Source organism: Argentina silus, assembly GCF_951799395.1.
Source record: "Argentina silus genome assembly, chromosome: 21".
NCBI lineage: Eukaryota > Metazoa > Chordata > Actinopteri > Argentiniformes > Argentinidae > Argentina > Argentina silus.
This window is the reverse complement of record NC_139675.1, coordinates 9,911,290-9,934,440: the sequence shown is the minus strand read 5'-3', so window position 1 is coordinate 9,934,440 and position 23,151 is coordinate 9,911,290. Positions and strand designations below refer to the sequence as shown.

General features: G+C 48.3%; 2 protein-coding genes across 3 annotated transcripts; both read right to left on the bottom strand.

Annotated features, from left to right (window-relative positions):
- Positions 1-22: 22 nt before the first annotated feature.
- Positions 23-16,952, bottom strand: kdm2aa (lysine (K)-specific demethylase 2Aa). 2 transcript variants are annotated; one of them, XM_083693233.1, is made up of 21 exons: positions 15,338-16,378; positions 10,585-10,723; positions 10,346-10,424; positions 9,971-10,017; positions 9,575-9,753; positions 9,231-9,337; positions 8,836-8,929; positions 8,450-8,603; positions 8,241-8,356; positions 7,883-8,009; positions 7,492-7,721; positions 7,326-7,403; positions 6,725-6,976; positions 6,325-6,447; positions 6,048-6,131; positions 5,319-5,351; positions 3,810-4,999; positions 3,325-3,488; positions 2,745-2,891; positions 1,776-1,991; positions 23-1,367 (listed from the first exon to the last, which is right to left on the bottom strand). In XM_083693233.1, exons 1-21 carry the CDS (start codon positions 15,371-15,373, stop codon positions 1,186-1,188), a joined length of 3,777 nt encoding a protein of 1,258 aa, XP_083549359.1. In that variant the 5' UTR covers positions 15,374-16,378; the 3' UTR covers positions 23-1,185. The 2 variants fall into 2 exon arrangements, with proteins under 2 accessions (XP_083549359.1, XP_083549360.1); XM_083693234.1 differs by lacking the exon at positions 15,338-16,378 and adding an exon at positions 16,812-16,952 and having other exon boundaries at positions 24-1,367.
- A 1,534-nt stretch (positions 16,953-18,486) lies between these two features.
- stx3a (syntaxin 3a) lies at positions 18,487-23,033 on the bottom strand (the record flags this gene model as incomplete). The annotated part of the gene is made up of 10 exons (XM_083692625.1): positions 18,487-18,564; positions 18,931-19,041; positions 19,423-19,557; positions 19,825-19,898; positions 20,183-20,291; positions 20,582-20,652; positions 20,909-20,983; positions 21,178-21,277; positions 21,469-21,543; positions 23,004-23,033. 10 exons carry the CDS (start codon positions 23,031-23,033, stop codon positions 18,487-18,489), a joined length of 858 nt encoding a protein of 285 aa, XP_083548751.1.
- Between the last annotated feature and the right edge of the window lie 118 nt (positions 23,034-23,151).

Genomic DNA, 23,151 nt, shown 5'->3' with positions numbered 1-23,151 from the left:
TGCTGTAAACATGCTAGCTGTCTACTGTAACTCACAATGCATTATTTCATGTTTAACCACAAACATTTTAGATGTTTTTTTTATTTTTTTGTAACTTTTCTTGTAAAAACCACAAATGAACAAAAAAAAAGAATTTGTAAAACATTTCAGAAAATAATTATAATCATTGATTGCAATGCTACAGGTGTACAGTCCCATGTATTCACTGCACAGAGGGCAACAAACAATTCACCAAGAACAAAGTCCTCCTGCAGTTCAAGATTATAACATTATAGGGACAGTAGAGGCGTGGACCTATAGCCCACACCTGAATAAAGACAAAGGGAAAGAAGGAAAACGTCTCCAGATAAACACCAGGACAAAGAGGAGAAAAAACAGGAGAACTACAGGTGAGGCTCTGTCAAAATGAAGGAATTCAAATAAACTACCAACCCCACTGCACTGCGTGGTGAGGGACACAAACAAAACTAAAAGGTGATACAGTACATTTCTCTGAGGCTGCGGTGTGCGTATTAGACAGACGGGAGGATGAGGAGGGAGAGGGACAGACAGAAAGGAAAGAGTTGATGATATGGGGGGGGGGGGGGTCCGTAGTTAGCACTTGTTTGTCCTCCACAGGGCATTCCATCCCCTCCTGTGCTGCGGACCGCTGTCCTGTGTCCACAGACATCTGAACACAAGACATACCCTAATGGACATCAATAGTGTCTTTCCACCTCAGTGCAGTCCTCCCTCCCAACCCCACATCTCCCTTTCAAATTACAACCCTGATTGGCTGGAGTTGTCTAATGCTTATTTTAACCCCACCACATCCACTGCTTCTGCCTTGTGTGGTGAGTTTTACACAGAACCAATCCCATCGACAAATTGCTCCGTTTGTAGCCCAATTGCATGTGTGGGGATGCAGCCTTGCTCCCTTGTGAACACCCATGTGTTTCTGTGCTATATTGTTCCTCAAGTTACCCACCCACCCACACCCTCACAAATAACAAACACAGAATCACCTTTGACCCTGTCCCTACACAGTCTCTCCATCCCCTCCATTTCTCTCCTCTTCTTTCCCTAAAGGGGGAGTGTGAGTCTTCTCTCCTGCTTTAGTTTCCAGTTGGAGTGCTTGCTCTTGCTGGGGGGAGTGGGGGGGCGGTTGGGGGGGTTGGGGGGGAGGGTTCGAGCGAGCGAGTGGGTCTAGGATATCCTCTGGATGAGCTTTTCCTCCGTCATGCAGAAGAGGGCGCTGTGGGAAAGGTCGGAGATGAAGGTGTCGCAGGCGCGCCGGGTGATGCCCTTACAGCCCCGCAGGTCCAGCAGGGTGAGGCCCGTCGCCCTCTTCAGGTACGCCAGACAGCCGTCCGTCAGCTTGTTACAACCTGAGAGGCACACAGAGACAGACAGAGTGAGGTACTTTTGCGCGTCGTCCGGAAAAAAAAATCTCTCAAGACATCTCTTAATGTGCCTTACGAGGGTGCCGGGCCTGAATTTAGAGCAATAACTTCATGAGAGAAAACAGGACGCACTCCAGAATGGGTTATGAACTTATACTTTTGAGTTCTTTTTATAATTGAATCAAATCAAACAGAGAGCGAGACAGTGCTCGATGTTTTTGGCTAGTTGCCTTTTTCAAGAGCTCTTAGGTAGACAGAGACAGACACTCATAAATACCACCTGGTACAGAAACTGGCCAAACCAGACGACTATCACAAAGAATTTAAACTTGGACACGCAAATAAAAAAACACCTGTGTGGGCGCTTATCTGTGTGTGAGTGCATCGTGGTACCTGCGAGGTTGAGCTCTGTGAGTGTGTTGCGTGTGTGTGTCCCTGCAGCCGTGAGCAGGCTGACAGACTGGTCGCTGAGGTCTCTGCAGTGGGCCAGGTCCAGGCGCTCCAGCTGGGGCATGTGGCGGAGGACCAGACGCAGCGTAGAGTCACTGATCTCCAGGCCAGCCAGACGCAGGACCACCATCCCCCGCAGTCTGCTCCGAGAGTCACAGCCTGGAGAGGGAGAAAGGGTTGGTTGTTTGGTTGGGGACGGACAGACACACACCTTCTCCGAGAGTCACAGCCAGGAGAGGGAGAGAGGGTTGGTCACACACACACACACACACACACACACCAACCAGATCTCTATAGATACGAATGGCTATTCCTACAGCACTCTGATATGCAGTGAATGTATTTGCATGTCACAATCTCCTCTCACTGGAGAGCTAGGCAGTCAGAGAGGGCTTTGCATGCCCCATGAACACACCAACATGGTCCACACACACACACGTCTGTACAGCCTACAGGAATTGATACATATACCTATACATAAACATATAGATTAACATCATCTCTAACCATATTGCATTTATAATGCCTTCCTCACCGAGGGGGACAAATTAAATAAGGCCACTCCAACATTAAAAACACATCTTGTGAATCGCATCCTGGAGGGACCATTTTCAGGCCTTGTGAATAAACCGTCAACACACTTTGTGGAATTCTCACAAAAGCTCCAGGGAAGTGCACCAGGGAGGGAAGCAAAATTGATATGAAAACGATCTCTCCCCTGATTCAAACTACAGAGCCAAACCGAGCTGAGCTGTACTAGGCTGGCCTGACTGTCCTTTCCAGCACTGTTTCAGCAGCTATGGTGGATGCACGCATGTGAAAGAACAGTATGCCAGCAAGCCAGCACAGTATGGTATGGTATGGTATGGTTCAGGTCGGCCCTGTCGTGTGTAAAGCCCACAGGGGACTGACCTGGGGGGGTGACCAGGTCCCTGAACTGGGCGTCTTTGATGCCTTCGGCCCAGCGCAGGTCCAGGTTGCGCAGGCACGGCAGGCTGGGGGTGCTGAGGGCCGACATGGATGACCAGGCGCACCCTGCTATCATCAACTCCTTCAGACCTGGGGGGGGGGGGGGGGGGTACAGAGAGAAAACAATGAGTGGAAAAAGCAGGCAAAGAAGCAGGGACAGAAGGGAAAATGGAAACAGGAATCATTTGGGTATTCATCTTGCAGTGAGATTCCTAAATATTACAGTTCCACGACTACAGCTTTGATGTTATCTACTACTAACATTGTTAGTGGTACTAAGGCTATAGTAACATTGTTAGTGGTACTAAGGCTATACTAACATTGTTAGTGGTACTAAGGCTATAGTAACAATGTTAGTAGTAGATAGGGCTATAGTAACAATGTTAGTAGTAGATAGGGTTATAGTAACAATGTTAGTGGGTAGATGATGGGGCTATAGTCCATTTTACATGTTCACATTTAATTCAAAAGCAACTGACAATAAGTACATTTGTCTAAGTGAACAGTGTGGCTGTTTGTGTACCTGGCAGGCGGTGGATGAGGAGGGTGATGTGTTTCTTGGACACGGGCGTCCAGGAGAGGTCCAGAGAGACAGGCTGGCGCTTGATGATGCCCGCGATGGCCTGGGCGCTGAGGGGGCAGCAGCGACTCACATCAATACGACTCCACAGTCGTTTGTCACAACTCCTACAGAGAGGTGAGAGAGAGAGAAGGTTGGGGGGCCAGCAAGAAAGACAGAGTGCGAAAGAAGAGTGTGTGTGTGTGTGTGTGTGTGGGGAGGGGGGGTTCAGAAGGAGTGAAGGCGAGCTAGGTCATTCCCAAAAAAAAAACACCACACAAGAAATGTGATCCATCCCAATATTCACAATCAGTCTTTCTAGTGTCTAACAATATAATAACAGTAACCAAGGGACAGAAGGGACCCCTCACCCTACGTTCTCGAGAGGGCAATCAAAAAAATAATAATATGTGAGCGTAACAAAAACCCCTTGCTATCCTGTGACTCACCACTTGTACCAGGCCTTGCAGACGGTCATGCAGACGCCCAGCTCGGCCCGGCTCAGGTAGCGAAACACCGACACCCACACCTCCTTCTCCCCGCCACGCTCGTTCCCCACGTCCTTGAAGGAGGGCAGCGTCAGGAGCGAGGGAGGCGAGTGAGAGGAGGAGGAGGACGGGGGCGGGGTGGGGGGCGCCGAGGAGTGAGAGGAGGAGGAGGAAGGGGAGGCCGTGTCCCGCTCCCTCTCTCCGTCGCCGTGGCGGTGGTGGCGGTGCGGCCGACCCACTTTGGGCTGGGCCAGGCCGTTACCGGCAGGGCCGTTTTTGTGCCGGGTCTTCTGGAGGGTCTTGCGCTGGACGTAGCCCTGGGTGCCGGGGGTCCGGGAGGACATGGCCGCCTCGAGTTTGGGGACGATGGATCCGGGGTGGCGTTTGGCCCTGGCGGGCCGCTGGAGGGTCACCGTCAGGTAGGAGCCGTTCAGCAGGTCGTCGTTCAGGTCCGAGACCAGGAGGACGGGCGGTTCCGGCTCAGAGTCCGACCGGTTCTCGTCGTCCTCCTCGTCCTCGTCTTCATCGTCCATCTCCTCGTCTTCCCCTCCAAAGTCCCGCTCCTCGCTGTCCTCCTCCTCCTCCTCCTCCTCGTCTTCATCCTCGTCTTCGTCCTCGTCATCTTCGTCATCGTCGTGGTTTCTCCTCCGTCTCCGGCGAGACCTGTTGTCTTTGTCCAGTCTGACGGCGTGCCGAGGCTCATCCTCGCTGTCTTCATCGTCGTCATCATCATCGTCGTCATCGTCGTCGTCATCGTCATCATCATCGTCGTCGTCGTCCTCGGACTCGTCCCTCCGCCTCTGCATCCTGGCCCCTCCCCTGAGCCGGACCCTCCCGCCCCTCTCCCGGCGCCCATCCCGGTCGCCCCGCACCCCGAGACCACGCCTCATCTTCAGGGCGGAGTTCGGCGCCAGGCCGCCCCCTCTCCCGCCACGGTGAGAGACCCCTCCCCTCCACATGCCCCTCCTCCCGGCGCCATAGCCTCTTCGGGACGTGGTGCTGCCTCTGGGGTGTGTCGACAGCTTCCTGCCGGCGCCCCGAGAGCCTTCCTCGTCCCCGCCGTCGCTGCCTGAGTCGTCGTCCTCTTGGCTGGGGCCACGGCGACGGAAGATCTTGGCATTGCGTCCGTCGAGTGAGGATGACTTGCGTTTCTAAAAAGAGAAAATGAGAGGAGAGAGAGAGAGAGAGAGAGAGAGAGAGAGAGAGGGGGGTTAAAAAATGAGTTGGTGAGAAATTAACGATGTTCTGTCTAGACCTTTGATTTGTTCATCCCAACCCGATGGGGTCATGATTAGGGTTCAGGTTGGGGTTTATAAAAGGTATTTCCAGTTTAGGTTTTGGGCCGGGTTCGGGTGGGAAGACGTCAGGCTCAGGCCCGGGTCAGGCTTGAACTTTGAAGGCCTGATCAAAGCTCTAGCTCTGTCCTCCATTCACGCTGTGTGTGTGTGTTCACCAGTGAGGCGTACTCACCAACTGCAGCATTTTGGTTTTGTCCCCCTTCACCTGAAATGACAGAGAGAGAGAGAGAGAGATAGTCTCAATGCCGAAGAGACGTGAACACTGCATTGTGACTTCTCCTTAAACATGTGCTTGAGCTGCGAAAAACAAAACACCACATTCACATCACAAATAAGCCGTGTCTCTCTCTCTCTCTCTCACTCACTCATCCCCTCATGCAGGGGGTGTCTGGGGCCACAGAGGCTTTCCGCTCCACAACTGCTGCTCCTCCAATGCACAGGGGTGGTTACCCGCGGTTAGGGTGACATTGGACCAGCGTTTGTGGAGCTCAAAGCCCCGCCCCTCTCCCCACCCTCATCAGTCAGAGCAGCGATGGGGGGGCGCGTGATGATGATGTAACGGGCGGAGGGGGACGGCGGTAGGCGGAGCCTCTCACCCTCTTCCTGCTCCGTGGCCCCGGGGCCCCCGCCCGCTTGAGGGCACGCTGCTGCAGTAGCAGCCCCTGGGAGGGTGGGGGCGCCACGGGGAGGGAGGAGGAGCCCCAGCCCTCGTCCCCCCCCAACCCCAACCCCCGGGAGGAGAGGGGGCCCACCGACGCCCCGCTGTCATCATCGCTGCCCGAGGACTGACACACAGGGAGAGAGTCACGGCTGTTAGCCGGGTTATAGCTTTAAGGGTGGGTGTGTGTGTGTGTGTGTGTGTGTGTGTATGATAAAGGATAGATAAAGGAGAGGAGGCTACCTCAGAGTCTGTGATTCCTAGAACACACTTAGGACACTCCCAACAGCTTGGCAAATCCTTATTCACCACTCCATCTCCTGACACCTGGGGAGACAGACAGAGAGAGAGAGAGAGAGAGAGAGAGAGAGAGAGAGAGAGGGAAGGATGGTATTAGTGTTGGTGTAACCGAATTGAGATGGTAAACTCACTCAAGACAGGGTGGTCAGGTGTGTGTGATGCTGGGTTACCTCGAGACAGGCAGGGTGGGCGGGTGTGTGTGTGTGAGATGCTGGGTTACCTTGAGACAGGCAGGGTGGGCTATCTCTGCACAGTTGGAACACTCCATGAGGGTGAAGGAGAACCCTCCCTCCTGGTTCCCCTCCTCACAGATCTCACACACGGCTGAGAGGGGGAGGCCCGGCTGGAGGAGAGACGGGACAGTTAAAAGGAGCTGAGAGGGAGAGAGAGTCTGTCGGGTGTCTGCTGATACAATGACGCTGTATGGCGCCGTGACAGCCGGGTTCTGGATACAAATGTTTCATACTATCTAGCACATTTGGTTACGACCGAAAGAGGAAGCGCAGCAGTATTGGACTGAAAACTATTTGTGGTATTGTGTGTGTCTCTCTGTGCGTGTATGTGTCTCTCTGTGTGTGTCTCTCTGTGTGTGTGTGTGTGTCTCTCTTCTCTATCCTCACCGCCAGGCACTGCCGCAGCACGCAGGTCTGCTTGAGCTTGCCCGGCCCGCCGAACTTCTTCATGTCTCTGCAGAAGTTGCAGTCGCCGCACTCGGTCCTGACGCACGCCTCGCAGCGTTTACACCGCACCCGCCGCCGCCGCAGCACCGACATGGAGGAGGCGGGCTTCTGAGGCCGCGGCGTCACCACCGTAGTGGCCAGACGGGGGCGCCCTACGGGGGTCGGAGGGGGAGGGGGCTGGTACCACGATGGCTGGAGGGGAGGGGAGGGGAGGAAAGTCGGGTCAGAGCAGAATCATCCCAACGATGGAACGGAGCCATAACTTTCAGTTCACAGCGGATTCAATGATCTTTGGTTTTCAAATCAGGTAAGAACTACAGAACTAGAACAATAGGTACAGAACAAGAACTATAGACCTAAAACTATAGATATAGAACTGTTGATATAACTATAGATGTAAAACGATAGGCATAGAAATAGTGATCTATAACTAGTACTATAGAACTGTTCCATTTCTATGGTTTGAGCACTATGGAGAGTCTGAGCGTGTCAATATGAGCACAAGAGGCTTGTGAATGCAGTGTGTAGCTACTCCACTGACCCTCTTTGGCCACTTGACGATGGGCTTCCCAGTGTAGGACAGTTTAGGGATGTCGTTGGCGTGCTCCTTCAGGAGGGCCTTAGAGAGAGAGGACAAGGTCAGACAGACCGACAGACACACAAGAAAAACTTGAACTAACGCGCGCAGGCGCACACACACACGTTACCTTGATGTCGTGCAGCAGTGCTGGTGCGTTGTGTATTCCCGCGGGGACACACTTCTTCTGCGAGGGCAGAGACTCCAGCTTGCCCAGAAGGTTCCACAGCCCCTCCAGCTCAAAGGGCGTCAGGTGAACTTTGACCCCTGGCTTAGGGCGAGGCGCCCCATCCTCCTCCTCATTTTCCTCCTTTGTGTGACCATTTAGGGTCTCACATGTGGAGGGCTCTTTCTTTAGACCTAGAAGAAAGAAAAGGGAGAGGGGGAAGGAGGAGAGAGAGACCGTAAAGAAGGGATACGTATGATGAACTGGGTCTGTGGAGGAGGAGGATAGAAGGGGGGTGGGGAGAGAGGGAGGTCTGTGGAGAAGGAGAAGGGGGGGGGGGGTCTGTGGTACTGACCGATGCCCAGGGAGTGCTTCTGAAACTCAGGCGTGAGGTAGGAGGTGTTGGTCAGGCTGAAGAGGTACCTCTCCAAAACATACCAGCACATCTCATAGTAGAACGGGTAGCGGAACTTTGCTGGGACCTGCAGGAAGGAGACATGACAGAAGGAAAGAGGAGTGAGTGACCATGTACAATAGGAGGGCTCCACATTTCCCTATGGTGTGTGTGTGTGCTTATGAAAGGAAGCGAGTGAGTGTGTGAGAGTGTGTGTGTGCGTGTGCGTTCATGAAAGGGAATGAGTGTATAAGTGTGAATAAGGTGAACCGTGCTCCACAGACTGTAGGGGTGGAGGTAGCGGAGGTGGTTGGCTGACCCGTGTTCGATCCTCGATGTTGTAGATGTTCAGCTGCATGGGGATGTTGAAGCTGTGCAGGAAGTTCCCCCCGAAAACCAGGGTGTCCACCGGCGTGTACACCGCATGGATCCAACCTGGGAAGCAGGGGCAGACGCACACCAAGTTTAACTCACAGATGGTTTGATGTCTGTGTGTGTGTGTGTGTGTGTGTGTGTGCGTACGCATACCTGAGGGGATCATGAAGGTGTATCCCTGCTTCAGCTCGATCCTCTGGCAGTCGGTGGCCTTGTCCCCCAGGAAGATGTCTCCCTGTTTCCCTGACAACACCCAGTTCTCATAGAGCTCCAGGTTCTGAGGCGTGGGCGGGATCAACCAGAACACCTGATAGGGGGGGGGGGGGGTTCCAGAGTTACTCTTTTCTAAGACCCAAAGATGTGCTTCGGCGTTGTTAGCTATATGTCCCCAATACCCGTACTAATATGCTACCTAGAGTTAGGTTCCTAGAACCTAGGTTCAGACGCCACACAACTTTTGTGTCCATTTGGTGTTTGGTTTTCAATCGCCAAGGGATTATGGGAAATGCGGTTCTGAGAACAGCGTAATCCGTTCTCACCTTGCCTCCTCGTAGTATGTGGTACCAGACAGACGTGCCTCCAAAGTCTATGTGGAAGTCTGTGTAGCAGCCCTGCACACTCATTAAACAGTACCTAGCAAAGAGGAGAAGGAGGAGGAGGATGAGGAGAAGTTATATTATATATATTCTTCTCTAACTCGTTCTCACTAACCCTTTTTTTATTAGCGGTCATTAAAGTTAGCTAGTTAGTAACGGCTATTTAAACATTACAATTTCTCCTGGCCCATGGACTACTTTCAATGTAAGGAACCATCCAACTATAAGCTGTAAAATATTAAACTGTCTCTTTAACTGTAAAAGGCATGGCAAGCTCTTCTAAAGCACATGGTGGCCAGTACTACTTGCATCTTCACAGGATCAAGACAGATGCTTACTTTTGGACTTTGGGGTATTGCATGTCAGTGATGGAGTTGGTGGAGTCTCTCTGGCGCTCCTTCAGGTGCCGGGGCCACATGTTGTCCACCCAGTCGATGATGTCCACCTGACAGGAAACACAGGACAAGGTCAGTGCAGCCAGATAGGTTCAAGTTACAGTAGTGTTTTTGGTGGGTGTTTGTCCACCGAAAATGTTGACGAGGGGTTGTTTCATTCGCTTGTCCAGGTTGTTTGTATCAGGAAAATACATCTGAGGAAAGTTATCGAGATTGCTGCGCATGAATTTGGGTGTACGTGTGTGTGTGTGTGTGTGTGTGTGTGTGTGTGTGTGTGAGAGACTGACCGAGGCGGGCCGTTTGACCAGGTTCTCCAGCTTGGTGTGGCTGAACTCGAGGCTGATGACGTTGTAGAGCTTGTCTCTCTGGGAGGGCGGCGTCTCGTAGTAGCGTCTCCACTGGGCCATGGACATCTCAATGCCCTTCTGAGTGCTTACGTCCATCACATCTATCATCCTCCTGCTGCCTGAGAGGGGGGAAAGAGAGAGGAGGAGAGGGTGAACAGAGAGAGGGTGAGAGGAGGAGAGAGGGTGAGAGGAGGAGAGGGTGAGGAGGAGAGAGGGAGAAGTGAGAAATGCAGAAGCAGGCAGAGAGGAAGCGAGAGCATAGTGACAGAGGGAGAGCGGACGGATAAGAAAGAGTTGTGGAAGGGATATAGGAGGAGTAGGAGGAGGAAATCTTACCAACAAATATCTTGACGTCGTTCACACTGAAGTCTGGATCTGGCATCCTTGAGAGAACACAAGAAATAAGGAGTTTAAAACATGCCATTTAGCTGACACTTACATTGCAGTGAGTGCATATGTTTTTCTGTATATATGGTCCCAGCGGGAATTGAACCCACAACCTAAGCGTCATCAGCGCCAAGCTCTACCAACTGAGCCACAGACAACCAGGCTTCCTCTATCCTCGCTTGTCTCAAAACTCATTGGAGGTCTGAGGTTCCTCCCTGCTCATCTTCTCCTCCAATGAGTTTTGAGACGGGGGGGGACAAGAGGAGACTTTTGAAATTTGATCAATGAAGTGGCAAGGTTTGGTTTGGGAGGAGGAACACGTACTTGATGCCTAGTCCGTCTGGCTTCTCAAAGACGATGGGGTCCCTCAGTCCACCTCTCTGGATGTACTCAAATGTGAGGTCTACACACACACACACACACACACACACACACACAATTACCTCAAATAATCTCAAAGAAACCCAACCTTATGTAGTCTATATGTTTAAATCATGGTCCACAGATACCCCAGAAACAGTACTTGAAGAAAGTCCCCAATATTGTCAAAATCATAATCTCACCTTTGCCTTCCATGTGTTTGACCCTGTCGGAAGTGAACCTGGTACTCCGCAGCTTCTCTTCCAGGTCAAAGGTTCTCTTCCCCTCAATCTCGTCGTCCGAGATGCCATCGTCATGGTACCTTCGCCGCGTGCCCGAACGCTGGAGAGAAAGGGAGGGAGGAGGAAGAGGACAAGGGAGAGATGGGAGACAGATTTAACCTCACACTCTTCTGCAGTTTAAAAAACGGACTCTGGGATAGGACGTCAGTGAGAAAAGAGCGACAGGACCAGAGTTCATTTTAAAAACGAGACCATCGAGACTCGACTCCGGCGCGCATATCGTGACGCTGCGCGTGCGGCGAAGTCATCAACTTCCTCCAAACGTCTTTGGTAAAAGTCGCTGTGAATTCCTGGCGTGACGTCTTGTCCCAGAGTCGACCTTTTACAACCACTAAAATCCCTGTGTTGCTACTTTTATTTCTATCAGCAGTTTTTTCGGTAACATTTTCATGCTACTTACAGACATTTGAGTTTGGCAATGCTTACAATAAATCCCACACAATATTTGTCTTTGTCCTCCTTCCTACAAAAGAGAAACCTGCGCTCACGCTTTGACCTTGATGTCTCCTTCTCTTATACAACCATTAAGGAGCAAGGGAAACACACACACACTTGATAATCACATTTAACGGCAATGTCCTTCAAACTGACCCCCTCCCTCACGGATGGGGGAGGAGGGAGGGATGAAGAAAGAGATGGAGGGTGTGGGTAGTAGTAGAATCCTTTCTTTACCGAGTGCCCTTAGGGCAGAAGAGATGAAAGGGGATAGGCCATGGCCTAGTCCTCCTCCCCCTCCCTCCCACCTCCTTGCCCCCTACCCCTGACCCAAAGTCTCTCCTCCTCCTCCTCCTCCTCCTCCTCCTCCTCCATCTGCCTGTCAATAGTTCAGTGCCTCTTAACGATGCTGCTGCTCCAATGGTTCAGACTGACAAATGGTCTGGTCCAGTCACAACCCAGGACAGACAAATGGTCTGGTCCAGTCACAACCCAGGACAGACAAATGGTCTGGTCCAGTCACAACCCAGGACAGACAAATGGTCTGGTCCAGTCACAACCCAGGACAGACAAATGGTCTGGTCCAGTCACAACCCAGGACAGACAAATGGTCTGGTCCAGTCACAACCCAGGACAGACAAATGGTCTGGTCCAGTCACAACCCAGGACAGACAAATGGTCTGGTCCAGTCACAACCCAGGACAGACAAATGGTTTATAATGCTCTAGTCCATCCTAATATCATGCTAACTTTAAGTAAAATCTAAATGTAGGTAGTAACATCATTATACCTTGGACCAGGGGAGGCTGGTGGAGGTGGAAATCAGAGGACAGGCTCATTGAAATTCATTCAATGGAATGAGGAATGGCATCAACCACGTGTGTTTGATATCACTCCTCATACCATTCATTACAATGAGCCCGTCCTCCGGTTTCTACCTCCACCAGGCTTTTGAAGCCTTTACGGTATAAAAAAAGAGAATTATTCAACCATTTTCAACAACAAACCAAAAAGAAAAAACCCTGACAAATGTCAGCCTACATCTCTGTGGCTTGTTCACGAAGACAAACATCCCAGTTTCATTCTCCTGTCTGTCTCTCACACGCATGCAAACGCTTCAGACCTGTACGTGCGTGAGAGAGAGACAGGACTAAGGCGTGTAGGTACATGCACACGTCCACATCACCAACTCTCCCTCATCACCAAGTGTACCCCGGTTGCTATGGCAATGCACCATCTGACCCAGTGAGAGAGGGGGGGGGGGGGGTCCAGCAGCATGAAGCTCAATGATAACAATAAGACAGACACGTCTGTGGATGTAATTTCAGTCTCTCACACACACACACACTCCATTTGAACATGTGCACACGCGCACACACACACAGCCTCCCTGAAAAAAAATAAAAACACAAACCACCTCCCCTATCATCAGCACCGCAAATGTCTGCCTGCCAGCAACGAGCCAATGACCCACCACACACAGCATCGCACAGCTCAATCCACCGCTTCAGCGGGGGAAACCAATGATACATGACGGCACCGCACCGCACCTCCGCAACCTCACTGCTCATCTGCCAGACAGCCACTGCAATCCTCTGGGCCTAGCCTTTCACAAAGACCAGCAACGAGCCAATGAGACCACCTCCACGGAATAAACGCTATCCGTCTGCAGCCAGCCAGCGGTCTTTGTTCTCTTCCCAGGGTTCGGTGAAGGAGACGGAGAGAGAGAGAGAGATGGATAGAGGGCGTTGCAGTGCTGTGTTGCGTTGCGCCAGTCTGCGCTTCCCCTGGGCCTGTGCCCAGTGCAGTGGACAGACAGACAGACACACAGTGACACAGCAAACTGTCACCGACAACGCCGCGCCGCAACGACGGAGGGGGTGGGGGGGTGGGAACGGCCTTTAACGGAAGGAGACAAGCTGGTATCAGCATCCCAGCGGCATTCCCAGAGGTGGAGGATATATTACGCCGGGGTAATCCAGCTGGGATCACCATGGTAGGGCAGGGCAGGGAGGGAGGAGGCGGCGGACCCGTCCGGGAGACGCCCTGGCTGGGGACCACCAGCGCCACCGCCGCCTCCTGTCTGGACCACTTCCCTGATCACCCAGGCGCCAATCAATCACCACACCGCCGCCGCCACCACTACCACCGTAACCCGCAACGATGACGCCGACAAAGCAAATAGCAGGGGTAAGCCAAGGACAGACGCAGCACGGAACAGCGATGTCTCTGTGATTCACACAGACGGCTGAGTGGGGCTCGTGGGGTTACGCGGCAGAGCTGCCACCCCTCTCTTTCTGCAGCAATCCGGCACATCTGCCTTTTCCCCTCCCTCCATTCCTATTTCTCCTCCCGTCCTTTCTCTCCCCTGCAGAGCGTCTCAGGGAACCCTGTGGGAAGGAGAAGGGAGACACTACACACCTCGCACCTTCAGTGTCACCATTACATCCCTCCTCCGCCGCCTCCTCCTCTTCGTCTCTTTATCCTTCTTTTTCCTCCTCCTGTTTTCCCACATCCCTTCATCCCTGAACCGCAGCAGCGCCTCTCCTCTGCTCTCCATCCTCCGCTCTCCTCTCTTTCAGAGGGAAAAAAGAGGCCTGCGGTCTATCCTCCTCTGTCATCCCCTCGCCTCTGCAGTCTCCTCCTCCCCCCCCCCCCCCCCCCTCCATCAGTGTTTCCGCATCTCTTCACATGGTAAGCCTCTCCAGTTAAATCGTTCTTCCTGCACTTCCCCTCCCTCTCTCACTTCTCACACACAGACCTCTCTAACCACTCTCCTCTTCTTCTGACTCCCCCCCCCCCACACCTTCACTTCTCCCTCTCCCCTTTTCCCTCCTTTTCCCTGTTGCATGCAATGCCTCTTGAAGACACAGCTCTTTGAATACAGAGGCACAAAATGGAAATTAGCACTAAAAATTACTTTGCATTCCTGCATCCATAAGTGGAAGACTGTTAAATCTCACCGCATCTATAATTGATATGACTGAGCCTATTTTCTGCATCAGATGAATGATGGGCTTAGTCCTGCCTTGATTCGTGTGAGTGAGTGAGTGAGTGTGTGTGTGTGTGAGTGTGTGTGTGCGCGCGCGCACACACACGTGTATTAACACACTCTCCTCACCATTTGGTTGGCTTTGGTCACTGCTCTGAGATTTATAGCAATATTCTGTTCAGCTCTTGTTTGAAACTCAAATGTTACTCATAAAACAAACATTGTGTGAAAACACACATACTCCAAAGTCCCCCCTCTCCAGACACACACACAGACCTCCCCAGGAGTGTACAGTATAAATATATCCATCCATGGTTCATTTCATGGGGCTGCCACTTCTACATCCCAGTCTGGCAAACTGGGGTTGACAACACCTTCCTTTCAGTCTCTACCTGCTATATCACAACACGTTGACCTCACCACTGAAATACCTTCCCAGGTGTAAATGGTTCTCTCTCGACTCAAACCCAAACCATGGTCACATGCAAAAGAAAGTGCACTGTACTATCAATCTGACATCGACCTCCTACTATCAAATGTATGTTTTATGCACCAAGGACAACTTAGCTCTTGATTTAAAACCCAGCTTTGGCCTCGCTTGTCCTGTATTCACTCATGCTCGCAGTGTTGGTCCTCTCCTTTTTTTTTTTTTAACCCAATGTTTTCCGTTCTGTTTTTGTGTTGTTGTTGTTGACAGGCTGCACACTCCTCCCAGCAAGCGCTATACCCTCAACTAATCACACATGCACCGGATCTGAGGACAGCGGGATCGGCTATATCGTTTCCCTTGCTTTCTCATCCAAAGACAGAAGTGCCAAATTGAACTACATACATCAGACAAACAATGGATGGGTGGATGGAAGCTATATATTGGTTTTGGAAATAAGTTATTTGGTAGACAAAATAAGAAAAGGTATAAGTTGGTCAACGACATGAGGATGTAAATGCTGAGACTAGAGTGAGTCTTGGCAGACTATTGAGGATCCTTCATGTCTTACTCTCAGCATTGTCATGGCAACATCCATCCATCCATCCATCCATATGGTCAACATTATTTTCCCAAGGAATGACACACACAATGGCTTGACTTATCAATCGCACACATACATGTTGTTATATGCCTTCCAATGCAGTCTGTTATTTCATAAGTTAATCGCCAACTTCTAGACGACAAAGTGTGCAACCATACTGCGATAAGCATGACGAATGTCAAACTCGATAACTTACCAATCGCTTGCTATATCGTGGACGTGAATCTTCCATGTTCGATTGTTATGTTTTGTGACTGGGGACAGTTTATTTTAGAGGCGGATCACGGTAGAGGACCGGGGCGACACCTGACAGAGCGGTCCGGCTGGTGTGATTAGGGCGGCGCGAAGTTCAAACAACTCGGAGGCAATAAACCCTGAATTTCGGCGACGTAATTGACAGTACAGACGCCGCGGGTAGAAAATGTAAACAAACAACGTGGCGACGTAATGTAAATGTATCATCCAGCAACTGAACGGCTAGATTGTCCACTCGTAATAGTAAATGTCACGTACTGTTTTAAAATGGGGAGATGATAAACAACAGTTTGACACACTGTTACTTCATCTGATATAAATCTTGATTATAGACATGTCACGAATATAATCGGTATTGAAAGCATTTTACAAATAATTAACTAGCCATTTGAATTAAATTAGCTACCGCCAACCATAGACATACATTGAATAATAAAACCGCTAGCATTTTTTTGCTAGCTTCGCTAGCTATCCCCCATTAAAGGGAAGCATTGCACCACCAAAACAATACGCTCTGTAGAAATAATGGATTAGTTAGCATTAGCTTATTTATAGCTGGCTAAACTTGCATGAATACGGTGCGCCGCTGGCAAGCTTACCGAGCGGATGGCAACATACCCTTTAAAAAACAGTCTATTTTTTTAATGAGTTTGTCCTGAGTCCTGGACGCTTTGAAAGACGTTTAGGCAAATATTACAGAAAGAGATAAATATTTTCTCAGCATATAGCTATCATAACTGTGCTTTACACGAACACAGAACGTCCAAGTTTAGAATTCATCGACAGCCAGTGAGCCATTTACTATTAGCTATTTCCAGAGAACTTTCCGCTTTCTCCATTAAAAAATCTCAACCAACAACATAGTTATCTATATAGTATAGTTATCCTGTCATGTTGTATGACATAAGGTGATGTTAAATGCACGAAAACGCTGGTTTAAAATGGCTTTTGTTAGTATTGTATCCGATAAAGTTAATGTGGTCAGGCATCCGCCGCCATTTTCATCTCGTCACAAAACACCACTGGTTTTTCCTAAGACCCGCCTACAAAAATAAAATGCTCCAATGACAGCAAAGCCGGCGAGGCGCTAATAGGTCCGTACTTATGCCAATCAGGAAAAGAAAATGTCCATAAACATTGGACAACACATTCAACCGAAAAATAAAAAAGCAGCTAAATGACCAATTGCAATGGGCATTATAAAACAAGCTAAGCTCTCATTGGTCAACATTTTGAGACAATTTTGAGAGGAGAATAATAATTGGTCAACATATGGAAGGGATCAGTAAAGCAACCAATCAATATCGCGCTATTCGGTGACATCGTGTTACTCAACACTCAACCTCCTTACACAATTATCAGACCTGTCATACAACATGAATCTACAAAAATAGAATGTATTTGTATCAACACACCACCATGATTCAGCCGAACTGTTCAGTGACGATCGACGGCGCAAATCTGAGTTGCGTGCTTCCTTGTCTTCGCCGAGTCTTGATTCCTGAACCTTGGCATTGTTGAGACACGTTTTGTAGATACTTCTTGGGTCGCTGAAACAAGCCCGCCCATAAATGGTAGTCTAATCCGGAAGAGGCTGTCTATTGGCTCTATGGTTAGCAGAATTGCTACGATTGGAGAATTGGCATGTCAGTTACACTGTATACAGACGGCGAGAGTAATGTGTCAAAGCTCGTTTCGTTTCACGAAAGGGACTGGACATCTTCCAACTTTGGACTTACTCAGACTTAATCAGAAAAGAACATTTCATTAACCTCACTCTGTGATCGACGAACAGTGGAGTGTGTGCATCTCACATGCAAATGGTACTGCTAATGACATACTATATTTGCTTACAAAGTCTCCTGTGACAACACAAACATCAACAATTGTTGATAGGTCCTTACTGTTTTTGGTTATAATAAGGTAAGACAGTTGTTCTATTCTCATTGAAGTATTTAGGTTGCATATTCATCATAATCAAGGTGTATGCAATTATTTGTAATCACTGGAAATCTTGCAGACTTGAATAATGACACATAAAGAACATGCAACATATGTTTCTTTCTTTTATTAACTGCCAACACAAGGGCACAGCTACAAAAATGCTGTAATCTGATTTGCAATTTATTTTCAGAGAACAATTTCCATATAAATACCTACAAAATCACTACAGGCTTATAACGTTTTGCAACTGAAGACACAAACACACACGGGCTACTCACATCACTAAAAAATACTGTGTCGTGAGGGGTTGTAAATTTAGCAGTTTAGTTTAACGAAACAGGCACGCCCCCTGGTGGTACATTTGTGATGCACATGTCAATATTAAAACAAATAAATGCATAATATGCTATTATTAACAACATATCATATTATAATGAAATGGGCCTCTGATACAGGTTGTTGTGATCATTAGCTGTCAACAGAGCAGTGAAGGAGTATTCTTAAAAAAAACAAAAACGTTTTCATCACAATTGTAAGATTATTGTGATGATGATTAGGTTACTTGACATGGCAGTTTTTTCTCTTACTTGTCTTGGTTTTGTGAGGTTTCAAAGAAACACAAAAGCTATCCTACATAAACTCTCCTTTATAGGTCTTATATATACGGAGGGGGGCTGTTGAGACAAATCTGCCAGGAAGAAGAAACAGAGAGAAAGAGAGAGGGAGAAAGAGAGATAGGGTGGAATAGCTCATCATTTAATGTCTAATGCACTGACCGTTTCTGCTCTAAGTATAAAACATGACACTCACCCATAAAAACAGAGACACTTATACACCCCAAAAACTTGTTCGCTCCCACTCCACATCACACATGTAAACCAGGGGAGGCTGGTGGAGGTAGAAATCGGAGGACGGGCTTATTGTAATGCATGAATGGAATAAGGAATGGTTTCAAACATGTGTGTTTGATACCATTCCTTATTCCATTCATGCATTACAATAAGCCCGTCCTCCGATTTCTACCTCCACCAGCCTCCCCTGCTGTAAATGCATACAGTATGACCCGAGGTATACTAAATCCATAACATGTTCAACACTGTGGCACACAGCAGAGCTCTCAAGCCTCGGACATGGACCCGTATTGTCCTATTTAAAAAAGCTGTAGAGAAAGGCGCCTAAGATGATTACAAGAATCAAACAGCAGCACATGATCATCATTTGCTTCTACAGAACAGAAGAGAGAACGAAAGAAAGAAAGAAAGAAAGAAAGAAAGAAAGAAAGAATAAAAGAAAGAAAGAAAGAGATGAGAGACAAAGGGGAGGGAGAAAATAAGAAGGGAAACAAAAAGGGAAAACGGCGAAATGGAAGGGAGGGAAGAAAGAGAACAAGAGAAAAAGTCAGAAAAGTCATTTGAACTGACCATAGAAAAAATCTATAACCCAAGATAGATTTTGAAATACTACATGTGGCACTGCATGATCTGAGGGACATATTTTCTGCATCAGTGGTGGAAGCATTATCAATTGAGGAGGCAATGTTTTACTATGTGACGGTAATAGGATTGAGGTTCAAGCTCTGTCCCAACTCACCCTGCGCGCCTCCTGCTGAAATTTGGCTGCCTTCTTGGTGTCGGCCACGGCCCGCTCTACGAAGCCCACTGATTGGTCCATGTTGCTCTCAATCCTGTCAATCATGCCACCCTTTGGGAAGAGGGGCAAGGCAGTGTGTTGGGAGAGGCACACCGGTAAGATAGAGAGAGGACCATCAAGTATGTGTACTGTATGCAGTATATTCTCACTTTGTTGGTCATCAATCTCAGGAACTCATCTGCACACTACACACTTAACACAGCATTGTCTCTGCAGCTCACTGATCACTTGATTTTAAACCAAACCAATGTAGATAGAAACTAGATTTATACAGGTTGGTCACATTACTTGAGTTGCGTAAAATGTCCTGACATCATAATAATGACATCAAAAGATGACCTGTCTATCAACCAAGCAATCAAAAGACTGCCTGGCTATCAACCGACCAATGAAAGGCCTACCCGGCTATCAACCGACCAATCAAAGGCCTACCTGGTTCTCCACCAGCATGGCAATGTCCACAAACATGTCGTGGAGCTCTTTGATGCTGCTCTCCAGCCTCACAATGTCTTTGTGTCGTGCCTCGATCTCATTGAGCGCCTGCTTCGATATGCCCGAGTCCATGATCTACAGAAAACACAGGAGAGAGTTCTTTATGGAGAGGTTTGAATAAACCCACCTAAACCCACACACTCATACAAGTCACTAACACACCCACACACACACACACACACACACAGACACGTATACTGTATAAGACACACTGCGAAGAAACACACGTTCAGGAAACTTAAACATGTGGTACATCTCATACACGCACACACACACACGCACGCACGCACGGCCGCACGCACGCACGCACACACACACACACACACACAACCAGAATCTTACCCCTGCCGAGAAGACAGCTGCGTTTCCTCCTTCCAACATCTCTTCCAGCTCCTCATCAGTCGTTGCTTTCCCCGCTGTGGAGGACGAGCAGTGAAGGGTTAATAACACTGCTACGGCTTCTCAACACTGCCTCACAGGCCCTGAAAGGTTGACTTGTCTGGGCTAAAGTACATTGACATTTCATTTCAGTTATTGAGCAGACCCTCTTATCCAGGGCAACTTACAATAAGCACATTCGCCTAAAGTAAGTGAAACACAAATCATCGCAAGGATAAGTGCCACCAGCAGTCACAGTGCGTGTTCTGTCTAGGACTGGTTATAACATGGCTATGAAGATTCATGTGGCCTCAATTCTCACTGATCTCAAGCTGCCGGGCGATGCGGCCTTTGCTCTTGTCTCTGAAGTCCACCTGCGCCTCGTTGTACTTGGTCATCACCTCCACAAACTTCCTGGACAAAATGGCATGCTGGGAGGAAGTGAAGAGGGTTTGTTATGGTAGCTCCAAGCACCATGAGGCGTACTACTGTATATCTAGGATCAAATTACCCTCCACAAATCCTACCCTTAACCATTAAGACCAAAATGATCACCAAAACTGACAGAGGATCAGTGTCTACGGGCAATTCTATCTAACAGTTGGACTAGGGAAGAATGTGTAAGTGTACTACCTATTACAACTGATTTAGGACCAGTTAATGCTATCCATTTAACTGCAAATCTGTTTCCAGGCCTGTTGTTATCTACAGCAGGAATTACCTGGGACTTGCGTATCCTCAGGTCAGCCGACGCCCTCTCCTCTGTGTTCGTGTCAAGTTGCTTTTCGATGCCTGCCGGGGACGGGATGCAACTGTTACCAACGACTACCGCTATCCACAACGACAAATACAACAGCTGTATTCCATCCCATGGCATTCAATAACATTTTCTAAAAAGCACAACCCTAAGTCAACATCAAATGAACACTGCATTTCATCCCAACAACCTTTTTTTGGCCCTTTCATTTCCCCATTGGTTGTAAGAATAAGATAAAAGACTATGGCTGATACAAAGTGGGTTCAAATATTTTTGAGCGGAAGGACTGACTCTTGAGTTTGTTTCGCGCATTGTTGGCTGATTTTTTGATGTCGTTGGTGATGACCTCCAAAGCATCTTGCGTCTCTGTTGACAACAGAAGGAGAGAGAGAGTGAGAGAGAGAGTGAGAGAGAGAGGTTGTAACAGAAAGGTTTTGACACGTTCAAAAGGATGAATGCGAAATGAAAATGTAGAGAGGTAATATGGGCCGATATAACGAAGGGGCGAAGAGAGAGGAGAGAGAGAGAGAATGGGAGATGGAGAGAGAATGATTGATTACTCTGGTCTGATGTTGGGGCAGAAAGGATGATAGAGTATTGCTTCTTGGCTTCAGTCACACTCTCATCTATCTTATCAATGCTGCCACGAATCTCTTCAATCTGAGACAGAGACAAACAATGATGACTCACAGAGAAAACACCACCCACGCAAAAACACAATGGTGATACAATGCACTGGAGCACACAAATACCTGTACACACAGGTGAAAGCACACACACACGCAAACACATGGCATATATTCCATTCAAAACTCTTCTTATCAGAGGCAGTAGAGTTTGCTCAGAAATACCTGGGCAAAGAAGTCATCCATAAAGGCTTGGCTCTCCACTGGGATCTCCACATCATCCCCACCCACATCACTTTTCTGTTGAAACACACACACACACACACACACACACACACACACACACACACACACACACACACACACACACACGCACACACACGAGAGACAGGTTTATACAGGTATATAGGTTTAACACACATTTATAACGTCTTTAAAAACATTTTTTTTAGGAATGACGATTTTAAAATGCCAGGGATATCAGGTAAATTAATCTGAATCTTTTCAGTTCATGATGATTGTGTCACAGTGATGATGGTGGCAACAAGGGTCAGGAGGCAATGGCCATTGGGACCAAATGAGAGAATTTACCTTGGCTAGTCATGTTTTGCTTTACGAGTAGACCATGAGATGTCGACCAAACTAAGTTCTAAGAGGGTGGAAGTGGGAGGAAATGATCAGCCTTTTCAGGTGGTGATAGAATCCCATTGCTGAACCATTACTAACCCATTACTGATCTGCTCATCTGAAAGGTATATGGACTTCCTCATTCAGCACGGCCCTTTGTAGCCTATGTAATGTATATGGTATTCAAAACACTTGTGTATAAAGACATGACATGGGGGACGGTGGGGGATTGTGTTTTTTATTCAAGTTACATTTAGCTGGAGAAGGCATGGACAGTGAATTAATACACGGATGACACAAAAAAAAAAAAAAGGAATCTTTCCCTAATCGTCCTCTGTAGCCCTCCCCCTCGGTCTCCCCCTCTTTATCCCCAACCCCCTCCTTTCACCACCCACCTCCCTTTCACCGCCCCTTCCACGTAAATACATTTCATTAAGGAAAAAAGTAACTGATACGACGTTTAAATTGACTGTGGCACTTTATTGAACTCCTATAAATGAGCAGATAACCAACGGTGCGAGAGCAAGGAGGGAACAATGTTCTCAGGCGATGATGCGTGCCCACTGATTGCACCTGTTGCTTGAGACCACGCGCAGCCCAGTGCGGGGCTTCACGCCTCTCTCACACGCGCTTTGCGTGCATTACCTTGTGCAATCCACCATTAAAAACACGTTGTATATCAACAATATTTAAGATGACTTTAATACAGGTTACTGAATAACATAATTGTATATCTTTACAAAGGCACATGTTACAGTGTGCCTGAGCATTATGGGCCTAATGTTAGGCTATTATCTGCACTACAAATTAGCCCACCATGTTTACCAACGATCTCGGGCTAATAGGCCTATTCAACAATTGTATATCGGCCTAGAAAAATCTCATAGGTCCTATGTTTGATATCACATCTTAACGCTCCTATAAAAACAAAGTCAATTTGTTCCAACGTAAATGGCTATATTGTAGGCCTCTAATTCTGCTTTACATATGACTTAACCGTTAATAGTGCTCAGAAAACGTTGAGAGGCGACGATATGAAGTCGGATATGTTGTCCCTCGCTGGGACATCTCAATCAATACCATGAAGCGACTGGTACTAATAGGCTACAAATTGCAACAAAATATAAACTCACCGCCTTCAATTGTTCCAATCGGTCCTTCATCTTGAAAACTTGGTGGTGACAAAATCCTTAAACAATAAATATCCTATAATCTACAACGATTTATAAAATCGCTACCAAATTAGACAGTAAAATGAATAACCTTCTAATTAATCCAGTG

Bases quoted from the DNA above. Each gene is read 5' to 3' on its own strand.
- kdm2aa (XM_083693233.1), bottom strand. From the start codon at position 15,373: ATGGAAGATTCACGTCCACGATATAGCAAGCGATTG. The intron at 8,357-8,449 runs GTATGCGTACGC...CCTGCTTCCCAG, and splicing joins CACCTTCATGATCCCCTCAG to GTTGGATCCATGCGGTGTAC. The intron at 6,448-6,724 runs GTGAGGATAGAG...TCTCTCCTCCAG, and splicing joins TGCTGCGGCAGTGCCTGGCG to CCGGGCCTCCCCCTCTCAGC.